This window comes from Dipteris shenzhenensis, chromosome 8 (assembly GCF_047967505.1).
Source record: "Dipteris shenzhenensis isolate YYH24624 ecotype China chromosome 8, Dip_SZ_1.0, whole genome shotgun sequence".
Lineage (NCBI taxonomy): Eukaryota > Viridiplantae > Streptophyta > Polypodiopsida > Gleicheniales > Dipteridaceae > Dipteris > Dipteris shenzhenensis.
Genome location: NC_141603.1, coordinates 744,639 through 765,046, shown reverse-complemented (window position 1 = coordinate 765,046; position 20,408 = coordinate 744,639). Strand labels below are relative to the sequence as shown.

Here is a 20,408-nt window from a genome sequence, read left to right as displayed (position 1 = left end):
CTCACACTGTTTGGGAGATGCCTTCAGATCTTGTACAAGGTGTTCATACTCTGCTATTGCTACTACTAACTCAAAATGTAGGATTCAATGAAGAGGCTACCAATTTCTCCTTTCATGTCCCCTCTTGTGCCTACAAGAGGCAATGAAGCCAATATATGCCTTCACTGCCTATTGCTATTAGTTTTTTGTAAGGTTTTAGTGTTGTTAGTCTTTAATTAGACTAGTTGAACTTCCATACATAAACTCTGATGATGTACAAAGTTTTTCAAGTTTAATATAAACACTTTTTTTGCCCCAAAAAAAAAGACAATGGAGGCTTTGTCCGCTACTCTCTGGGTATGCCTGCAGCTCTCCCTACCTCAATCTTCAACTGATGGGAGGAGACTCGCATCTGTCCAATGGCAATCCTCAGTGCGTGAGACTCCTCTGTCCTCAAGATACTGGGGTCTGATGATGAGGCCATCCTCCAATACTCTCAAGAAATGGTCATAGTAGAGCTGGGTCTTGGTGGGGAACTCTTGCCCCCCCCCCCCAGTCCGAAATGTGTGAAGCTGAAGGAGGTCTAACCGTATGATGCGGTTAATCTCATCTCGCGGAATCAACTCGGGGAGTGCATCCATGCTGTACTGAAAAGGGGGAGCCTGTCCATCTGAATGCCATGACTGGCGAACCAAGCAGAGACGCGTGCATACCATGCTGTATCAAACCCACTCTCTGCCAATCAAATAGAGGATTCCAATGCCAGTCTCCGTAGCCTCTCACAAGGTAGGTCCCAGACTTTATGGAGGAAGGTCACTGTCTGAAAGGTGGCATCGATCTGAAGAGGGGTCATAGCAAACTCTGCCTGTACTATATGATGGGGGACCGAGGGCTTACTACCAATCATCCTGGATCCCATGATTATCTGTAGCTGCTCAAATCTCTTCCACTCTGCTGCTGAAATATCACACCCCCAGAATGGTGCTGCATACATGGCAGTTGGTCTCACTAGGGTGTCGAAAAGCCAGCGAAGTGCGCCTAGAAACATTGTCGCTCTAGCCGGGCCAAAACACCATATCCTCGTGTGAGGCGTGCTCGAGCTGCATGGATCATCGTGAAAACTGGCCCAGTGAAACTCACCTCGGTGAAACTGCACCCAAGTATGTATAGGACTGCACAATCTCTACTGGCTGACCTCGGTAAGTGAAGCTATGTCGATGGAGCACTGGGCGTGAGGTGTTGAAGATCATAACCTTGGTCTTCCCAATATTAATTGTCAGATCTCTCTCTCTGTGCAGAACACCTCGAGGGCCTCCAGATGTCTCTGTAATTCCTCTGCTGAGGACAGCAGGAGGACTATGTCATCCGCATATAGTAGTATCGGTACCAACAAATCAGCCAACGGTGACCCCTCGCCTCCCAGGCGGTCTATGAAGGATGTGATCTCATCAATGTAGACGCCGAAGAGAGTCGGTGAGAGGGGGCATCCCTGCTTCACCCCAATCGAGCTCTCCACCCAGCCTGATAGGCCTCTTGGGGCACGAACTCGTCTCTTGACGGACTCATATAGGCTCATCACCCCCCAAATCAAAACCTCTGGAATCTGCATCTCCTGGAGTCTCCTAATCATGCGGGATCGTGGGACAATATGGAAAGCCTTCCGAAAGTCTACAAAGCAGGCATAGACTTTCTGATGCCTCGACCTCGCTTCCTCAATGATAGCCCTCAGTGTGAAGATGTGGTCTAGGGTGGAATGCTGTCTCCGAAATCCTGCCTATCCTAGAGCACGCTGCCCACGTGCCTCTGTGTGACTGCTGATCTCTCTCTCTAGTACAGATCCATAGATCTTGGTTAGAGTGTGGCCAATCATGAGAGTGCGGTAGTTCCCAGTGCCCATTGGGTCACTTGCCTTGTGTATTGGGACGATGGTGGTAGTGCTCCAAGAGGGTGGAAAGCCATGGCATATGGCGTGGTTGAACATTTGTGCTAGGATCGGGGCCAAAACCTCGTGCCCGTGTGCGAAATGCTCCGTCTGTAGCCCCTCATGATCCTGTGCTCTTCGGTTATGTAGCCAACGGAGTGCCGCCCGCACATTCTATGCAGTGAACAAGTGACAAGTGGCGGGTCTGGGCATAGCGGACATATCAGGTGGTGCCTGCATCGGAACATCATAGAGAGAGCATGCGTATATGTGCCAAACACCCGGGTCTGTGATGGATAGGCAGCTTCCTCTCCGATAGGAGCCCTCATCTGATAGTAGGATCCCCTCCTATGAATGAACTAATCACCTCGTCCATCCTATGGGTGAGGAAAGCCCGCCACTTGCGGCGTGTTAGCCGTCGTGAGATCCTCTGTGCCTCAGGTGGTGTCAAGTGGCCAAGGGCTTAAGCGCTCACGTGTGAGGTGAGCTCTCATCTCTCTACACTCATCATCATAACAGAGGTCCCCAAGTAGTAAACCTGGGAGCTCCTGTGCCAAATGGCTCATGTAAACGGGGTCAAGGGTCCGGTTAAAGTGGACCTGTACACAAGTGGGAGTAGGGGGGGCTCTCCATGTGACTGGCGTAGTGGTGGAGATACTGAAGGATAGGTATGAGTGGTCAGCACCTAGCGGGGGAGGAGGCACAGCGAAGTCGTGTACCCGTGAGGTGAAGGACAGGGGACCGAGTAGGTAATCCACTGTACTAGTACTTCCGCCATGCGGGAAACAAGTGAGCCCACCAGATAATGGCCATCTCTGTAGGCCATTATATATGATAAGGTCATGGATAGCCACCAAGTCAAGTAGATGCCGGCCGTATCCCGTCACGTGTGGTGTATCCGCTAAGTGCCTCACTATCCCAAGCTCTGCAGTGTCTAGTTCTGGTACTATGAGAGAGTCTAATGTAAAGTCAAGTAGGCCGACTTGCCTATCACCTGTGCGTGCATTGAAGTCACCAAGAAGGAGGCTGTCTCCTAGTCTGAAGAACTCAATGAAATCATCATGTATCATCTCATATGGGTTGTGTCCCTTCGTAGTGACTGCGTGTGCATAAGATGATGTATCTGGGGGAAAGTAGCATACTGCCAAGATTGGTCGGGCATTAGGTATATGGACACGGACCCATGTCGCGCGTGCTCCTCTCTCCAAACCACTGAAATGAGGGGTCTTAAATGTGATCTGAAGAGGATGGCCACTCCTCCGGAGCCACGCACTCCACTGTCCCCCCTCATTTCCTTCCGGTGGGCTGACTCCCATGTATATCCTGCCATAGTGGGCAGTCCTCTCTCTAGACTCTCATGTGTCTCGGTGTTAAAGATCATGTCTCTCCCAGTGTATGTCTCCGAAAATCCTCCTAGGTCAGATCAGAGTGTGCCATTGCAGTTCCACACTGCCATCTTGAGTTCATTCTATGCATTCATCCCATTGGTCTGACACTGTCATAACTCCCCATCTTCCTTCTCTTCCCTGGCTGGTCTCTCGCGGATAATGACTTTACCATCTCTATATACAGCCCTTTTCCCTGCCTCCCTTGCTGCCATTACCCGTACCATTCCCTCACTTCTGTGCTCCTGCTGTAGGAGGGTTAGATCATCATCCAAATCCTGGTCCCTTTCAAGGCTGCTCCTACGCTCATAATGGTGGACCTATCCATGGCTCTCATTATCCTTTGCATCGTGCGTGCTCTCGTCATCCTTTGCATCGTGCATGATCTCTCTCTCTCTCTCTCTCTCTCCTCTGGTGGCCATGGCCGCAAGAATTTGTCGTTCTCTCTCTCTCTCTCTCCCCCCCTACCTCCCTCTCTCCTCTGGCAGCCATGGCCGCCAGTCTCTCTCTCTCTCTCTCTCTCTCTCTATCTCTCTCTCACTCCCTCTCTCCTCTGGCGGCCATGGCCGCCAAGAATTCTCTCTCTCTCTCTCTCTCTCTCTCTCTCTCGACCAGCCAGGGAAGAGAAGGAAGATGGGGAGTTATGACGGTGTCGGACCAAAGGGATGAATGCACATAATGAACTCAAGATGGCAGTGTGGAACTGCAATGGCTCACTCTGGTCTGACCCAGGAGAATTCTCGGAGACATACACTCGGAGAGACATAATCTTTTACACCGAGACACATGAGAGTCCAGAGAGAGGACTGCCCACTGTGGCAGGATATACATGGGAGTCAGCCCACCGGAAGGAAATGAGGGGGGACAGTGGAGTGCATGGCTCAGGAGGAGTGGCCATCCTCTTCAGATCACATTTGAGACCCCTCATTTCAGTGATTCGGAGAGAGGAGCACGCGTGACATATCTGGGTCCGTGTCCGGATACCTGATGCCCGACCAATCTACATGGTAGTGTGCTACTTTCCCCCAAATACATCATCTTATGCACACACAGTCACTACGAAGGGACACAGCCCATATGAGATGATACATGATGATCTCATTGAGTTCTCCAGACTAGGAGACAGCCTCCTCCTTGGTGACTTCAATGCAAACACAGGTGGCACCACACGTGACAGGATACGGCCGGCATCTACTTGACCTAGGGGCTATCCATGACCTAATCATATATAATGGCCTACAAGGATGGCCATTATCTAGTGGGCTCACTTGTTTCCCGCATGGCGGAAGTACTAGTACAGTGGATTACCTACTCGGCCCCCTATCCTTCACCTCACAAGTACACGACTTCGTTGTGCCTCCTCCCCCGCTAAGTGCTAACCACTCATACCTATCCTTCAGTATCTCTACCACTACGCCAGTCACATGGAGGGCCCCCCCCACTCCCACTTGTGTACGGGTCCACTTTGACCGGACCCTTGACCCCGTTTACGTGAGCCATTTGGCACAGAAGCTCCCAGGTTTACTACTCGGGGACGAGGTAGACCTCACCCACGCATCAAACACCCTTGCCACAGTGGTCACGACGCAGCTATCAGATCTTTCCCTACGACTCGGCCTGGGCGCGTTTCAGTGGGAAAGATGCCTCAGAACCCCTGGTATGATGATGAGTGCAGAGAGATGAGAGTTCACCTCACTCGTGCAGGGACGAAAAATACAAGAAGAATGGAGGAAAGAAAAGGCCAAGAAAGAGGATTGGGAACAAGAAAAAACAGAATGGATTAATGAGAAGGTAAAGCTCCAAGACAAGATGCATTCACTGGGTGTTGAATTACAGCAAATGAAGGATATGCAAATGCCTTTAGTGGGGAGTTGTAAAGCAATGGAAATACTCAGAACAGAGAATGCAGCAGTCCTTATATGATGCCTTGCATGAGGAGGATTTGGATGTCTCTTGCATTGAGTTTTTATTTTACTGTTTCTGATGGATAGGGCATTGGCTCTTTTCTGGAGCCCTGCCTTGTTGTAAAATGGTTGTTTCATAATATAATGTTCATAGTTTCACGCAAAAAAGGTTTGTGCGCGCCAGCACGCGCATGTGTGTGTGTGTGTGTTGGGGGGGGGAGATGCTTGCACCTGGTGAGGTGCCTCAGGCCATAGCTGGCAGGTCCCAAAACATGAAAGAGTGCTGCTAAAACCGCAGATTACAGCTATGTTTATGCAATGGCATGCCAATTGTTCAAGCCCAGGTTTTCAAAACAGATAAGACAATGTCACAAAGATCCAAGACCACTATAGTTCACTTAATAGTGAATTTCATGCTACTATGGAGCGAAGAATAAAAAAAGCAACAGAGAAACATCAAACAGGGCTATGGGTTTTGGAAAGCTGACATCACAAACCACTTACTCTACGCATCTTCATGGAAGAGACCAGCTTGCAAAGAGAAGTCAAACTATGCCAATTTAGTGGGCTTTAAGAAGGCTTCTAACATGACATCCAAGAGCTGGTAGACTAAAGTATGACAAAAATCACATGCCAGGAATATCTCAAAGAGGTCTCCATCTGCTTTGCACGATATTTAACCATGCCTGGGGTAGCTCAAAGGCATCTTGAAGGCTGTATGTGAAATTTAAACCAAGGCTAAAAATTGTTTGTTTGTATATCAGAAACCCAAGTCATCAAACTATGTGCACGAGGAGATGAAACAGCACTAGTGCCAGAAGCCACACACTGCGGGTATATTTCCATCAGCGACAGCTGCATGTAGATGTTTTCAAGTTTCATGTCTGCACTAAGAATGCAGCACAAACCTTACAGCTCCCCTCACTGAGCCAGAAAAGCTCTCCCAGGCCGGATATCTCCACGCTCTTTCTAAGTTGGTTGAAGAGAGGTTGTGATGGCAAAGGATAAGCTTCCTCTCCTCATCAATTTATAAAAATATTGGTCGATTTGAACATGATGTGCATTCATTGCTTTATATTGTAATTGCATGCACAAGCCGAATGGACAAAACCAGAATTCAAGAGAACTTCGAACAATCACATACCCCAGGAAAGCCTAGTTCGTATAGACCAAGGCCAACCAAGGCGATGGCAGGTGCTGCTCCCAGTGGACTCAGAAAGCTGTCCGTTCAACAACATAGCACTTGGAGTCAGAAATTCACCATATTATGCAAGCCTTGACGTACTGACGCCTTTCCTGATTGTCACTGCTGAAAAATGAAAACTTGAGCTCAAGGGTCATGCCTACCGTGAAAAGATTCCCCAGAGTCCACTGAAGCCAAGAATTATTTGCAAACTTGATGAAGCAATCAAAGCACCTTGCACTGCACGCATTGTGTGCTGAAATCTCTGAAAGTGTATGTTGATGAGACACATAGGTTAAATGAAAAGCCAACCACATCCCATGTGATGCAAACTGAAAGCATCCCTATGGCAGCCTCGCATTTCTTTGCATACCTCAAATTCTTACCTTCCTCTAGACTGCCTTATCTAATGACGGCATATGGGTCTACATCTTATCATTGCAAACATACCCTTCCCATATGCATGCGTCCTCTAGACTGCCTGATCTAGGGATAATGATCTAGCTTACCTCCTCATTGTCATTAATGAGCTGCAGGGACCCTGAATTTATGATGGTCATTATTGGAATCAAAAAAGCATAAGAACCACCAATCACAGCTGGCAATCGTGTCCCAAACAATGTCTGCAACAATGTATTGATGCCAGCTACGAACAGCAAAGTTTGGATCACACGAACCTTGTCATCCTGTCAAACACAGAAAATAATTTATCTAGTATTCCAAGTACCCACGAATCCACCCTCCCACTTCAACTCAAATGTGAAACTTTGTTGAGCCTCTGAAAAGTACTCTGAAAGAGACCAATCCTTGGAGACATAGGCCTTCTAGAATGGGATTATGGCAGAATAACGTACATCACTTCCTCCCATTTGAGGTACCAAAAGAGTTGGTATCATAACGGTTGTTCCAAGCATTACGATGTAGTGCTGGAAACCCAGAATAACGGCTTCACCTGTGCAAGCAACAGCCTAGAAACGCTGAGATTTTAAAGCAATTCTCCGCCAAACCTTTGGAGCAATTAAGAAGAACATTCGGAATTTCGTTTTAGAACATATTAGAAAATCCGATCAGATTGAGGCGAGTGCCAAAGCATCTGGGTTAATAAACGCCAAATTGGTTCCTTTTTAAGGAGAGAAAGCACGTGGCTCCCAATTCCCCATGTAGACAACCGAGCCAGTAAAGCTGCAGGTACCCTCTGCCACTAATCAAGCAGAACCTTAACCGCTCCCAATTCCCCATGTAGACAACCGAGCCAGTAAAGCTAAAGGTACCCTCTGCCACTAATCAAGCAGAACCTTAACCGACCACACGCAGCGCATGACAGGTTTATGCAATGGTCCAATTCCCAGACACTTCTTTTCGATCCACGTGCATTGGTCCATGTTATAACAAGTTTCCTGAAACGGTACTAGATCACAAAGCAAAAGCAGATCTGACTGCAAATTTGAGTGGAAATCTTGCAGGATCCTCGAGCGCATGCCATTTATGAAAACACGTGGAGACGAATTGCGAAATGCTAGTAATGGTGGAAAACAATTTCGAAGCAACCCACTTCCAGGTAGCGATGGATTGAAGATTACCCCAGGGAGGATTAGAGTCGATGCAGTACTCGAAGCCGAGAAGCTGTTCTGAGGGAGGGTGAGAGATCTCCTCCACCTTGGGACCTGCCATCTCGCTGCGGCTAAGTTTCCCTTGAAAGCTCTAATTTTGTGTAGGCGGAAGCGGTCCAAAACGAGAGGTAGACTACAAATTCATTTGGTATTCTGTTCCACAAAGGGACGAGTCAAGGCGTTGGCGTACGGACTCAGAGACTGCCGTACTTACGGGCGATCAAAAGGCACTTCATCGACTTACTACGAACGTTTCAGACCAATCCGATTATCTCGGCACCGGAAACGTTACCTTGTGAATCGCTCTCTCGCGTGCATTCACGCCCACAAATCGTGCAACTGTGGGCAGCTCCATGGAGGGTAGAAACGAAGCGGCCGCTAGCACCCTCCCTTCATCTCTCCCACAGGACGAGCAATAAGCAGATCCCCAGCTACAGATGGGCTGGCAGGGATAGGCGGGGCGGGTAGGAGCGACGCGCGTGTAGGCATTTTCGGGGAGGGCGCGGTGCCTGAAAATGTGCAAGCGGACAAGTGAGCAGGTGCGCGTAAAAACCTGTGGGCACGAGGAAAAGCAGCAAGGGTGGTGACTCGTCTTTGACAGAGAGACAGAAGCAAACAAGAGCAGCTACAACAATCCCGATAAAATAATAATCAAGCTACGAAGCAGTGGAGGCCATAGCACGCATAAAACTGGCGTGAATCCAAATGAAATGAGGGTGAAGAGTAAAACTGTAGTAGTGATGAGTAGTAGGTAGTAGAAGAAGAAGCAGAAGAAGCCAGTTGATGTATCAGTTAAGATGTCCATTTCCTTGATATAAAACCATTGATTGAATTCATTCATTCATATTTCATTTTCCGTTTTCGTTTTCATGGCCAGCCAACCATCCCTCATCGATCATCATCCACCTCGTCATGGTTGCTGTTGTTGATTACGATCCGTGACGTGTGACGTGGTGCCTGCTGGAGCACCCATGCATCTCGACTTTTCCACAATTGGGCTTTTGATTCTTCCCCAATGCCAATTACGTTGTTTTTATTTCTCATTATATACCTTCCACCATTTTGCCCTAAATGGCTTTCAATTCACCAACATCTTCGACGAATTAATCATAAGGCCTGCCCAAGATCAAACAAGGTGAATGATATTTAATCATTCATAAGCCTTCTCAAGATCAAAAAAGCAAACAAAAAGGAAATGGTGTGGAGGAAGAGGGGAGAGAGAGAGAGAGAGAGAGAGGCGGGGGGGTTGGGGGGGAGGGAGAAAAGGTGGAGATGGTGTGTAAGAAGACTTGAGGACTCAGGAGATAAAGAAGGAGAGAGAGAGAGAGAGAGAGAGAGTCAACCACTTTAAAGTCTGCATTCAAGTCCAATGACATATTGTCCAATAGGAAAAATGCACTTCCAAATATTCTAAAAATGCCCAATTTTTGCTTTGCCAAATTTGAAACGTTGCTAAGGCTACCTAGAGGGCAGGCCAAAAAGCTCAAAATTGGGCATCCGCTGAGCAAACAAGATAATTGAAAATTCCTCGCATTTATGGGCGGAATGAAAAGCATGGGCAATCTTGGGAGGCCAAGGCAATTACCTAATGAGCGCATCTTAGTCATATCTTTTCGCCCATTTGTGAAACTTTGGGGTGGACATGAGCAACGTTTACTAGTGGACAAGTGGGACCTATGGACATTTTAGGCACAACCAAGTATGAATCCTCCCTTAATTAGCAAGCAAGTGAAGCAACATTAGCATAAGGATGGTTAACCAACCTTAGAGCCAACTCTCTCTCTCTCTCTCTCTCTCTCTCTCTCTCTAACACACACACACAAAACCACAACACCTCATATGTTATTTAGAACAATCACCCACATATGGTACATTTGTTAACCTATGCTTGAACAAGGGTGGTTGTTCAAAAGGCCACAACATAACCAAGCAACCTATCATGAGGGAGCAATTGCCACCTACCAAAGCACCTACATTACAATTAGACCCCTCGCTCAATCTATAGCTAAGATGCCAAGTCTCAAGTTGTTGATGCATTAAATACTATTGTATTTGCTCACAATTTGTTGTCTGAAATATTGCGAGGATTGGGAATGTACTTCATCTTTGTACATATATGTGTACAAGCACCACAAGAATTCTGCATTGCTAAGCCCTACTAGTCATTCGATTTCAATTTTTGTGCATGAACAAAATTATTAAAATCCATTAGGCATCTCCAAACATCTACATTGCTAATCACTAGGAGCACGTGATGAGGTTCTCATTCCCTCATAACAATGCACTTGACCATCCACTCACATGCACGAGAATAAAGGAATACTTAAGCTATCTAGAGTTATTTAAAATTTTGAGATTGGATACACAAGCCCCATGATCACACGCCTCTATAAACACAATAGTACAATGTCCAACGAGTTCCACTTGCCTTAGGGTAAAATTTTACCTTCCCATAATAGACACAAAGACCGCTAATTGCTTCTATTACTATTTCCAAACTCCCCCTCACCTCCTTAGGTGGAATCACAAACCAGGATGTTGAGATAAAAAGAGAAAAGAAAGCTTAATAAGATTTGTGATCAACAACAAAAACATTCACAAATATTAAAGTTGCTCTAACATTTTGGATATCAAGATTGCCCATCTTTTATGTTATATCAGTAACACATCCCCTATTTTGCTAACAACCAAAATGGTGCCATCCTATCCAAAATAATGCAATGTAATCCATAGAACAAGGGCCAAGGACATAAAACAATTAAAAGTTGCATTATTGGCCTTGCATATGTTTGGTTAGTCACAAGTTTGAAGTTTAGCGAGCCTTGCTTCAAGGCAAAGCAAAAAGGAATTGAAAACTTTAGAGAAGTTACATAGCATCTACAAATAGTTTAGGAGCCTACACAGTTTTCTAAAAGCAAGAGTTCTTGACCTTTGCAAAAAAATAAAGATATGTGAGCTATTCAAGAAATGATCTCCTCTCAATAACTCCAAGTACCACTACTTACATCATAGAAGACTTTAACATAGACTTGAATAAAGCATAAAGATATTGGTACAATGCTTATGATGCAATGAAAAGTTAAGGCCCAATCCATATTGATCATGGTTTGCTTCTTAGAGAAAAGGATTGCTTCCTATAGCTGAATGGACAAAACCAGAATTCAAGAGAGCTTCCAACAATCACTTGAATGCCAAGTCACTCATGTGCTTATTGAGAGGGCACACACAAATATTCAACTAAATGAATCTCATAAATAGAGGTACTGTCCAAGAACAAAATATAGCCAAAATAGTGACAACACCATGAAGAAACATACAATGAGGTAAGCCACCAAGTGGCAAGAGTGGGCTTGGTTTCCCGATCCTTCTATTGTAGACTCCTCCTTGATCATCGAGTGTCCCCAATGGATTTTAGTAGCTACTCTAGGTTGAGCATTCCTGCAAAATCCACTCACAAATTCTTTGCAAATGATGCTCCCTCCGTTGCATCACCTTATGCTCTCTATAGTGTGTCATGGATTAGCCAACTGATCTATGAGCCAATCGGCTTGACCCATTGCGTTGCTGTCCCACCCTACATACCCAAACTTGGGGCCTAGATAAGATTCCCTATAGGCACGTGCCCTTGGTTGGCTCGGTACCTATTGCCTTCTGTAGGCCTTGCACTAGCCTTGCTACTTAGCTACTACTAGATGCTCTCCAATCATCGACTGTTGCTTCTGTTTTGCCTATCAATTGCAAATGTTTTAGATCTACTATCGTACTACCAACTGGTATTACACTTGTTGTACTAGCCCTTTTCTTTGTTCTATAGCCCTTCTGTTGGCCCCATCTAAATATATTGGTACAATGCTTATGATGCAATGAAATATAAGTTAAGGCCCAATCCATATTGATCATGGTTTGCTTCTTAGAGAAAAGGATTGCTTCCTATAGCCAAATGGACAAAACCAGAATTCAAGAGAGCTTCAAACAATCACTTGAATGCCAAATCACTCATGTGCTTATTAAGAGGGCACACACAAATATTCAACTAAATGAATCTCATAAATAGAGGTACTATCCAAGAACAAAATATAGCCAAAATAGTGACAACACCATGAAGAAACATACAATGAGGTAAGCCACCAAGGGGCAAGAGTGGGCTTGGTTTCCCGATCCTTCTATTGTAGACTCCTCCTTGATCATCGAGTGTCCCCAATGGATTTTGGTAGCTACTCTAGGTTGAGCATTCCTGCAAAATCCACTCGCAAATTCTTTGCAAATGATGCTCCCTCCGTTGCATCACCTTATGCTCTCTATAGTGTGTCATGGATTGGCCAACTGATCTATGAGCCAATCGGCTTGACCCATTGCGTTGCTGTCCCACCCTACATACCCAAACTTGGGGCCTAGATAAGATTCCCTATAGGCAGGTGCCCTTGGTTGGCTCGGTACCCATTGCCTTCTGTAGGCCTTGCACTAGCCTTGCTACTTAGCTACTACTAGATGCTCTCCAATCATCGACTGTTGCTTCTGTTTTGCCTATCAATTGCAAATGTTTTAGATCTACTATCGTACTACCAACTAGTATTACACTTGTTGTACTAGCCCTTTTCTTTGTTCTATAGCCCTTCTATTGGCCCCATTTGCTCTAGCGTATGTGCCCTTAGGGTCATTGTTTTCTGGGGTAGAGCCATTTCAGGTGAGGTTTAGGGCCATTTTTGTATATAGGTATCTTGTTTGACCCATAACTTATGCATTGCTCAACAAAATTTGACAAATTTTATCAAGTTGTAGTACACATTCTAATCTTGAACACGAGACAAAAAACACGGTATAAAGATTTGGAACGAGACCGTTAAAGCATTACAAGTTCTATGTTGCATGTGAAGCATGCATCCTGAAGAATATAAGATATAACAATTTTTCTTTGCACATATATCTAATCAAGTAATCATTCAAAAACATCAAAATTTTATTATGTACATACATGTAACCAAGTAATTGTTTCAAAAGCACACTACGTGAACTTCTCCTCAACCCAAGGACACACCTAATTGAGAACCTTAGGTATGATTTAAGGGACCTCCAATGTTGTGCTAAAATTATGCACACTCATTCGAGCGCACACTCCATAACTTTTTCTTGATTTGTTAAAAACCAAAACGGGTTGAGAATTTGGGATCCAAACTAGTGGGACTACTACATGGTGGTCTTAAAACATTGATAGTTTTGGTGATATTGGTATCTAGATTCATTCTAGACCAAGGCACTCGTGAAGGATTAGCTTCAGGTCATCTTCAGAGACTCGGCATTGGGCCAAGAAGGTAGTTCACCTACGGGTGGACATTGAGGGGGGGTGTTAGATATGCTCAATGCCCCACCCTCCCGGTAACCACCAATGGTCCAAGGTGCTCAAGTTGTAAGGCCCCCATATGAGGAGAAGCCATGTGTGAGCCCGGGACACTGGATGGATCCTGACTTGCATGTCAAATGAGGTCTATCACAATGAGACCATTGATGGTAGAAAGGTGATTGTGTAGGAGCCCCTTATTCTTACTGGGGCCTAAGGGCTAGCTGGTGGCCCCCAGCTGGGGGGTCCCAGGAGGGCCAGTAGCCCCCCTAGTGGGGGTTCAGGGGCGGGAGCCCCTGAGGCGACAGTATAGGAAATATTCCTTGAATATTCCATGGATGACTAGTCGGTTCCACCGACTAGGTTGACTGGTCGGCTTCATCGACTAGGTTGACTGGTCGATTTCACCAACTACGTTGATCCGACTACCGCCCTCATAGCTATAAAGAGGCGACCTCCTCAGTCCATTGCACCCGATCAGATCTTCCAGCAGAGATCTTCTTTTATTAAATCCAATACTATTTACAATTTTATGTTGGTTCTTTTTCATGCACACCACTTGCTATATGGCTCATAAGCATGCCACAGGTCATTGCATTTCATCATACATAGCATCAACCTCGATAGCATGCCGTTTGGCCTATTTGTGTTTTGAAGCAATTTAGGCCACATTGCACTTGCTTGGGATATCCAATTTTATTGACGTGAATCATCGGAGGGGGGAAACGCTGACAATTGAAAATTTCGCTACCCCCATAAATTTAAAAATTTCACACCTTGCCTACAAGTCTTTGAATACCGCAACCTACACTGTAAGCCCTGCTCATCATCCTGCCCTTTAACACATACCCAAAACTTCACTCCCCTTGCATCGGCATTGAGATGTTGAATGTTGAGATAGCCCTTGCAGCCTAGAGGATGTATAGCAGCAGGTGGTGCATAAAAACATTGAGGTTGGACCACTCGGGCAAGCTGTCTTCTATTCTTTGCTCGCCTCACAAGCTAGCTGGTCTCTGTTCTGGAGGTTCTATTTTGGCAGTTCACTGATCGTTGCCATGGCATCAATGGCAAGATGCAGCTCATCATGACTTGCAAGAGAAGTAGATAGAGGATGTATGATAGGAAAGCTTAAAAGCTTGGTTAAGACACAAGGAACAAATTGCACATTGAGGAAAGTAATGGCACGGAATCGAAACGGCAATGGAAGACAGTTTTACAATTGCGGAGGGAGAAATAATAAGAAGAAAGAAGACTTCTTGCAGAGCAACAACAGGAAGTGGTTGCAACAACATGCCATCAGAGCGAAGAACATGAGCTTAGATCAACTAGCTATAAAGGGGCGACACTAGCTATGTTGGTGTCCCTTGAAACACAGGAAAAACCGCTTCGGCGCACAATGTCGAAGATGTTATCAATCAAAAGGACCAACATGGCTCCAACTGTTGGACATAGAGCGAAAGCAATGCACGATCATCCCGATCTGGAATAAGAAGGACATCTGCAGAAAGCATGCAAGAAGTTGGACGAGCACATCATACACATGCTAGATACAACGCACGACAGTGGTTGCCTAAACCAGCCCAATGGTTGTTTGTGATTGAGTTTTAATTGTTTATTTTTGAAATGGGTTTGGCTTGGACTTAATGTGATTGTCCTAAACTAGCTGGTGGTTGGAACATCATTTGATTGTCCTAAACCAGCTCTGTGGTTGTCCGTGATTGAATTTTGGAATGTTTAATTTCTACATCGGGCTGTGGCTCAAGCTTAATGTAGTTGTCCTAAACCAGCCTAGTGGTTGGAACATCAAGCAATTGTGGCTAGTTTAGGTCAAATACTAGTTATGTGATTGTCCTAAACCAGCGTGGTTGAACATAAATTAACATTAGTATATTTTGCACTAGTTATGTGGTTGTCCTAAACCATCTCAGTGGTTGTCTATGATTGAGTTTTGGAATGTTTAATTTCTACATCGGGCTGTCTTGGACTTAATGTAATTGTCTAAAACCAACCTAGTGGTTGGAACATCGGTCAAACACTAGTTATGTGATTGTCCTAAACCAGCATGGTTGAACATAAATTAACAGCAATATATTTCACAATAATAGAGCACTAATATAGTGTTATTGTGTAGTTAATGACTAGGCCAATGGTTGAAATTATTGTGTTTCCTAGTAGTTAAATTATTAAATTTATTTTTTTAGGTTGGGAAAAAATACAGAAGTGAACATAAACACATTGTTATTGTCTAATTGCTATATATCACCGAGATTTGTTCAGGTCAGACACCAGTTATGTGACTGTCCACCTGTTATGTGACTATCCTAAACTAGCTTGGTGGTAGAAATTGTTTTGTTTTCTAGTAGCTTTGATTAGTTTAATTGTTAGCTTGATAAGTTTAAGTAGATTGTGCTTTTTGCATGTACAACAATATATTACCAAGCTGATTTAGTTCAGACACCAGCCTGGTGGTTGAAATTGTGACTATCCTAAACTAGCTTGGTTGTTTTTCTTTACTAGTAGCTTGATTAGTTTAATTGATGAGTTTAATTATTAGCTTGATTATATGTGACTGTCCTAAATTGAAATTGTTTTGCTTTACTAGTAGCTTGATTAGTTTAATTATTAGCTTGATTACTTTAATTTATTAGATTAATTCTTAGTTTGATTATATGTGACTGCCCTAAACTAGCCCGATGGTTGAAATTGTTTTGTTTTCCTCATATTAGTGTGAAAAGGGGGCTCAGTACAATTTTTCGTGCATGTTGGGTGAGCAGACTCAAGGTCATCTAATTTGAAATATCCACATTGCAGTACCATCCTCTTCAAATGGATCGATGTCTATTCCAAGTGGGTAGCTCTAAGAGACCATATAATTTGTAGGCTCAAATTTTTAAGATCGACATTGCAGACTCAGGACCATCTCTAATTTGTAGGCTCAGATTTTGAAGATCGAAAGATCCACATTGCAGTACTATCCTTCAAGTGGATTGATGTCCATTCCAAGTAGGCAGCTCTAAGAGACCATCTACTTTGTAGGCTCAAAGTTTGAAGATTGACATTGCAGACTTGAGACCATTTAATTTGTAGGCTTAGGTTTTCAAGATCCACATTGCAATTTGAAATGTTTTTGAAATGGACTAATGTCTATTCTTGGATAGCTCTAAGATTGTGGATGATCAAAGTTTATTTGGACAATTATAGCCACTGGGTAAACACCACCCCTGCATGAAAGCCATCATGACCATCTAAATTTTTTGTCTCACATTAGCTTGAATCAAACTGTTATTGAACAATGTTAGGACTGCAAACTCAGATTAGCATTGAGCTAGAAATAAACTGTAAGAACAATAGGAAATTCAACTCTTAGAATTTTAGAATTTCTAGTTATAATGCCATTCAAAATGGTAGTTTCCTTGCCATTTAATTATTATGATCTTGGCTCTGATGACAGAGAAATTCTCCCATGGCAACCATCTAATCACACGTCATGGGTGGCCAGACGATGATGTATATGACCACCTATACTAGGTTAGGCATCTAGCAAGGTGGGTGCTAGCTGGAATATTTAATTTGGACTTTGCATGTGCCACCAATCGTCCCCCCTCACCTCGACAAGGTGTCATTTAAGGGGGTGCCAGTATCATGATTGTCTGGTTGTAGTAAAATCCAACGGTGGATTGTGTAATCATAGCAGCTATAGGCACCCAGAGTCACACGAACTAAGGTAAAAAATGAAGGGGGAAAGAATGGGAGGGCGGCAAGTCCTCCAACTAGCCCTCAAATTTGAAGGGTAGCCTAGAATTTCATTTTGAGGGCAATTTAAGAGTTATCCTTCTCGTAAGTTACTTTTGAAGGGTGATGTGGCATTTTCTTTGTAAATTTTCCCAAAGTGGTCCTTCTTTTGAAGGTTCATCGCTCTATTTCTCTTCTGGGGAAGGGTAAAAACCCCTTTGAAGGTGTTACAGCTTCAAATTTGAGGGCTGCCTCCAACCCTTTATATAAAGCCTTAAGGGGAGAGGAAAATTTGTTGCACCCATGAAAAGCCCTCTCCTACCCCCTTCCATGCTCTCAAAGCCCCCATCCACCCCTGTGATGAATCTTCTACTACAATATTGATCCCCCTTTTGCTTAATGCTACTCAAGTCATGGGATCCATTGTTTGCCTTGGCTATCCATCCTGTAACACTCAACCAGCCATAGCCATGCCCAGAAGAGTTGCAGCATGGGTAGGTAAGGGAAACAGTCTTAATGAGGGGCTTCCAAAAAAGGCTAGATAGAATTGGTGCCATGAAGAGGCAGAGAACTAGCTCCTAGCAGAGCACACAAGGCACACCCTTCTTCTGGTTCTCCTGTGGACCTGTCATCAGGTAACCATTCCAAAATGGAATGGTTGAGCCAAGCGATTGACAACTATGATTCAACAACAAAGACCTTCCAAGTCAGAGCGAGGAAGATGGAGATCAATGAAGCATAGGTGACACCCGCCTTCAATCTACCCAATGAAGAGGATAATATGGCATATTCATGTCCTAATGGGGGGATTCTAGTATTTGTGCTGAGTTTGGAGACCACCATGAAGGGGCGGAGACCTAGCCTACAGTGGCAGAGACCTTGCCTACAGTGGCGGAGACCTAGCCTACAATGGTAGAGACCCTTCCTGCAGTGGTGGAGACCCAGCCTGTCTAGAAGGTTACTAGCCTTTCCATGCCTATCAATTTCCCTTTCTGTGAAGGTAAGGGAAATGGAAGGTCAAAAGATGTTGGGAGTCTCTCATACCATCATGGTTCCATCAAGACCATCCATGGGTAGCCAAGGTTTTTCCACCATCATAGCTCATACCATTCTAAGTATTAAGCCAAGGCACCATTAGCCCTTCTTCTGGTTCTAGGAAAGGTTAGTCCAGCAAATTGTTCTAGCCTTGGTAAGAGAAGCACACTTTATAGCAGCTCATGAGATCCTGTGTATCTTGGAGTTGAGAGTAGCTACTACTCTCAGCTCCAAGATAGTGAGAGCATCTCTATAGCTATAATGTGTGCTTCCTTTACCTAGGTTAAGTTCTTTTAGTGCCTTGAAGGAAGCTGCGATGACAAAAGCTATGCTCAATTACGAGGTATTGTCCTTGGCTACTCATGGAACACAGAGCATATGGTGGTATGCAAAACGAGGAATGTTGGGAGTTGGGACAAGCAAACTCAGTAGGATCATAGAGCTCAATGATGATAAGGAGTCGTGGGTGCTCTTGATATCCTTGATGTAATCTAGTGGTATTACCAGTCACTTCGTGCATGCGATTTTATATCCCCGAGGTATTTTTTGATTTTTTAAAGTGCAATTAATTACTATGGTCGCATGTCCTTAAATAGCAGTTCATTGAAGCTCTTCATCACAAGCATCTCCTCCTCCCTATCGCCTACCTCAAAAATCTCCTCACCAAAAACTCACATCAACACATGGCAAGCAAACACCAGAAATAGGCTGAGTACTTGGAGTCTTTGTTTTGCCAGTAGTTTGAGATAATGAAGCATGAAGTCAATATCATGCTTCTGCTGGGAGCACACTCGTTCCACTTTGAAAGGTTCTACCGACATCGATCCCGATACATGGGGATACCTAAGGAAGAGGTGCTAGAGATGGCAATTGAAGATTTACAAGATATGATTTAAAAGGAGGGGTACATGCTTGTTGCCACATGCTCGTTGACAAACCCATCTCCAAGATCTCGAAGGACCCGCCTCCAAGACCTCGAGCTCCACTTCCAACCCCAAACAAGAGTAGCTACCTCTATTTTGAACTATACTTTGCTCTGAGAAGTAATTTTATAATAGCCAATAAACCCAGTAGGAATGAGCCTTTGATAATGAAATTAACCCCTCCATTTGTTCCTTTATCGTAGATTTTCTTTCTACAGAAATGTGTAGTTCTCTTTTTTTGGCCTTGCTAAGGGTCTATGGAGATTTGGGATGGTTTTTTGCTAATGAGGGTGGATGTCGTGAAGTATATGGCCATGTTAGTTGTGTAGTTGAACATGTGGATAGTGTTCTAAAGTACATGTCACCCCTAACATTCAAGGATATGCTTATCCAAAAATATGATAACCTTACTAGTCACGATGTAATAAATTACATTGCCATAGTACAAATAAGTACATTGACCCCTTATTAAGGAGGTATGTGTGCTACTTAGTGAAATTCATATCAACAACATGCTAAGGCGAGAAGTCAAAAAGGATGAAACAAGTATCGTGGCCCATGGGATGGCATGGTAAGAAACTTGGCTTGCTTTAGTAATGGCAATGGGTATAATCATAGTATCCTTGCATGTAAAATAACTTTAATCAAAGGCCAATGTACCTTGACAAAGCCAGCATGACTCACGAGGTAACTCCAATGATAATATTGGTGTTAGATATCAATGCTCCACTCTCATGGAACTACGCGGGAACTAGCTAACTCTACTTGTAAGCCCCCCATATGAGGAGAAGGCATTTGAGTAGCTCGGTTATCTGGTAGGTCCTGGTTTGGACACCAGATGGGGACCATGTGTGGCCTGATGGCTGGACGGAGTTGGCACACTGCCAACTAGGCTACATGCAAGTACGGGAAGGCATCCTATGACTGACCGCGCTGAGGGTAGACAGAGCATTTCTCGAGGCAGCCCACTCTCAGGTTGCGAGGCCCGTTTGGAGTCCCAGATGATCTCGGATGGCTATGGCCGTAGGTTAGTTGCTCTATTTTACGCCACGGTTCTATCGCGTGGTCGGTGGCCTATTTCGGGATCGACCCCCAGTCGACCGTTTTGGTCAGACCGGGTCGGTCACCCAATTGGGTCCAACTGACTATGACTAGTGGCTATATAAGAGCAAGCTGTGAAGCCCATTTCATCACTGGCTACAGCAACCCTGATTCCTTAGCATCCAGCCTCCGTTCTCTACTATTTTTAGCTCGCCATCGAAGCTTCTTTCATAGGAGTGCACGGCTGGGAGGTAGCACCATCTATTGTATCAGTTTTACAGTAATCAAATTTTTGATTCTCCATACTATCTGTTTTCTCTCTTGTGTACGAGATCCTGTTATCTGTTGAACACAGACATT

At 44.5% G+C, this 20,408-nt stretch overlaps 1 protein-coding gene across 2 annotated transcripts in view; it reads right to left on the bottom strand.

The window, feature by feature from the left end:
• The window catches only part of LOC147898925 (nucleobase-ascorbate transporter 1-like), a 34,229-nt gene extending 25,508 nt beyond the window's left edge, over positions 1–8,721 (bottom strand). The window contains exons 1-6 of one of the 2 annotated variants that reach the window (XM_087377938.1): positions 8,275–8,721; positions 7,953–8,135; positions 7,227–7,324; positions 6,882–7,058; positions 6,537–6,637; positions 6,334–6,409 (exon numbers count right to left, since the gene is read on the bottom strand). In XM_087377938.1, the coding sequence (XP_087234064.1) occupies positions 6,334–6,409; positions 6,537–6,637; positions 6,882–7,058; positions 7,227–7,324; positions 7,953–8,043 (543 nt within the window). In that variant the 5' untranslated portion in view covers positions 8,044–8,135; positions 8,275–8,721. Of the gene's footprint in view, positions 1–6,333; positions 6,410–6,536; positions 6,638–6,881; positions 7,059–7,226; positions 7,341–7,952; positions 8,136–8,274 lie in introns of those variants that run through there. The other variant, XM_087377939.1, reaches the window with a different exon arrangement.
• Positions 8,722–20,408: the final 11,687 nt, after the last annotated feature.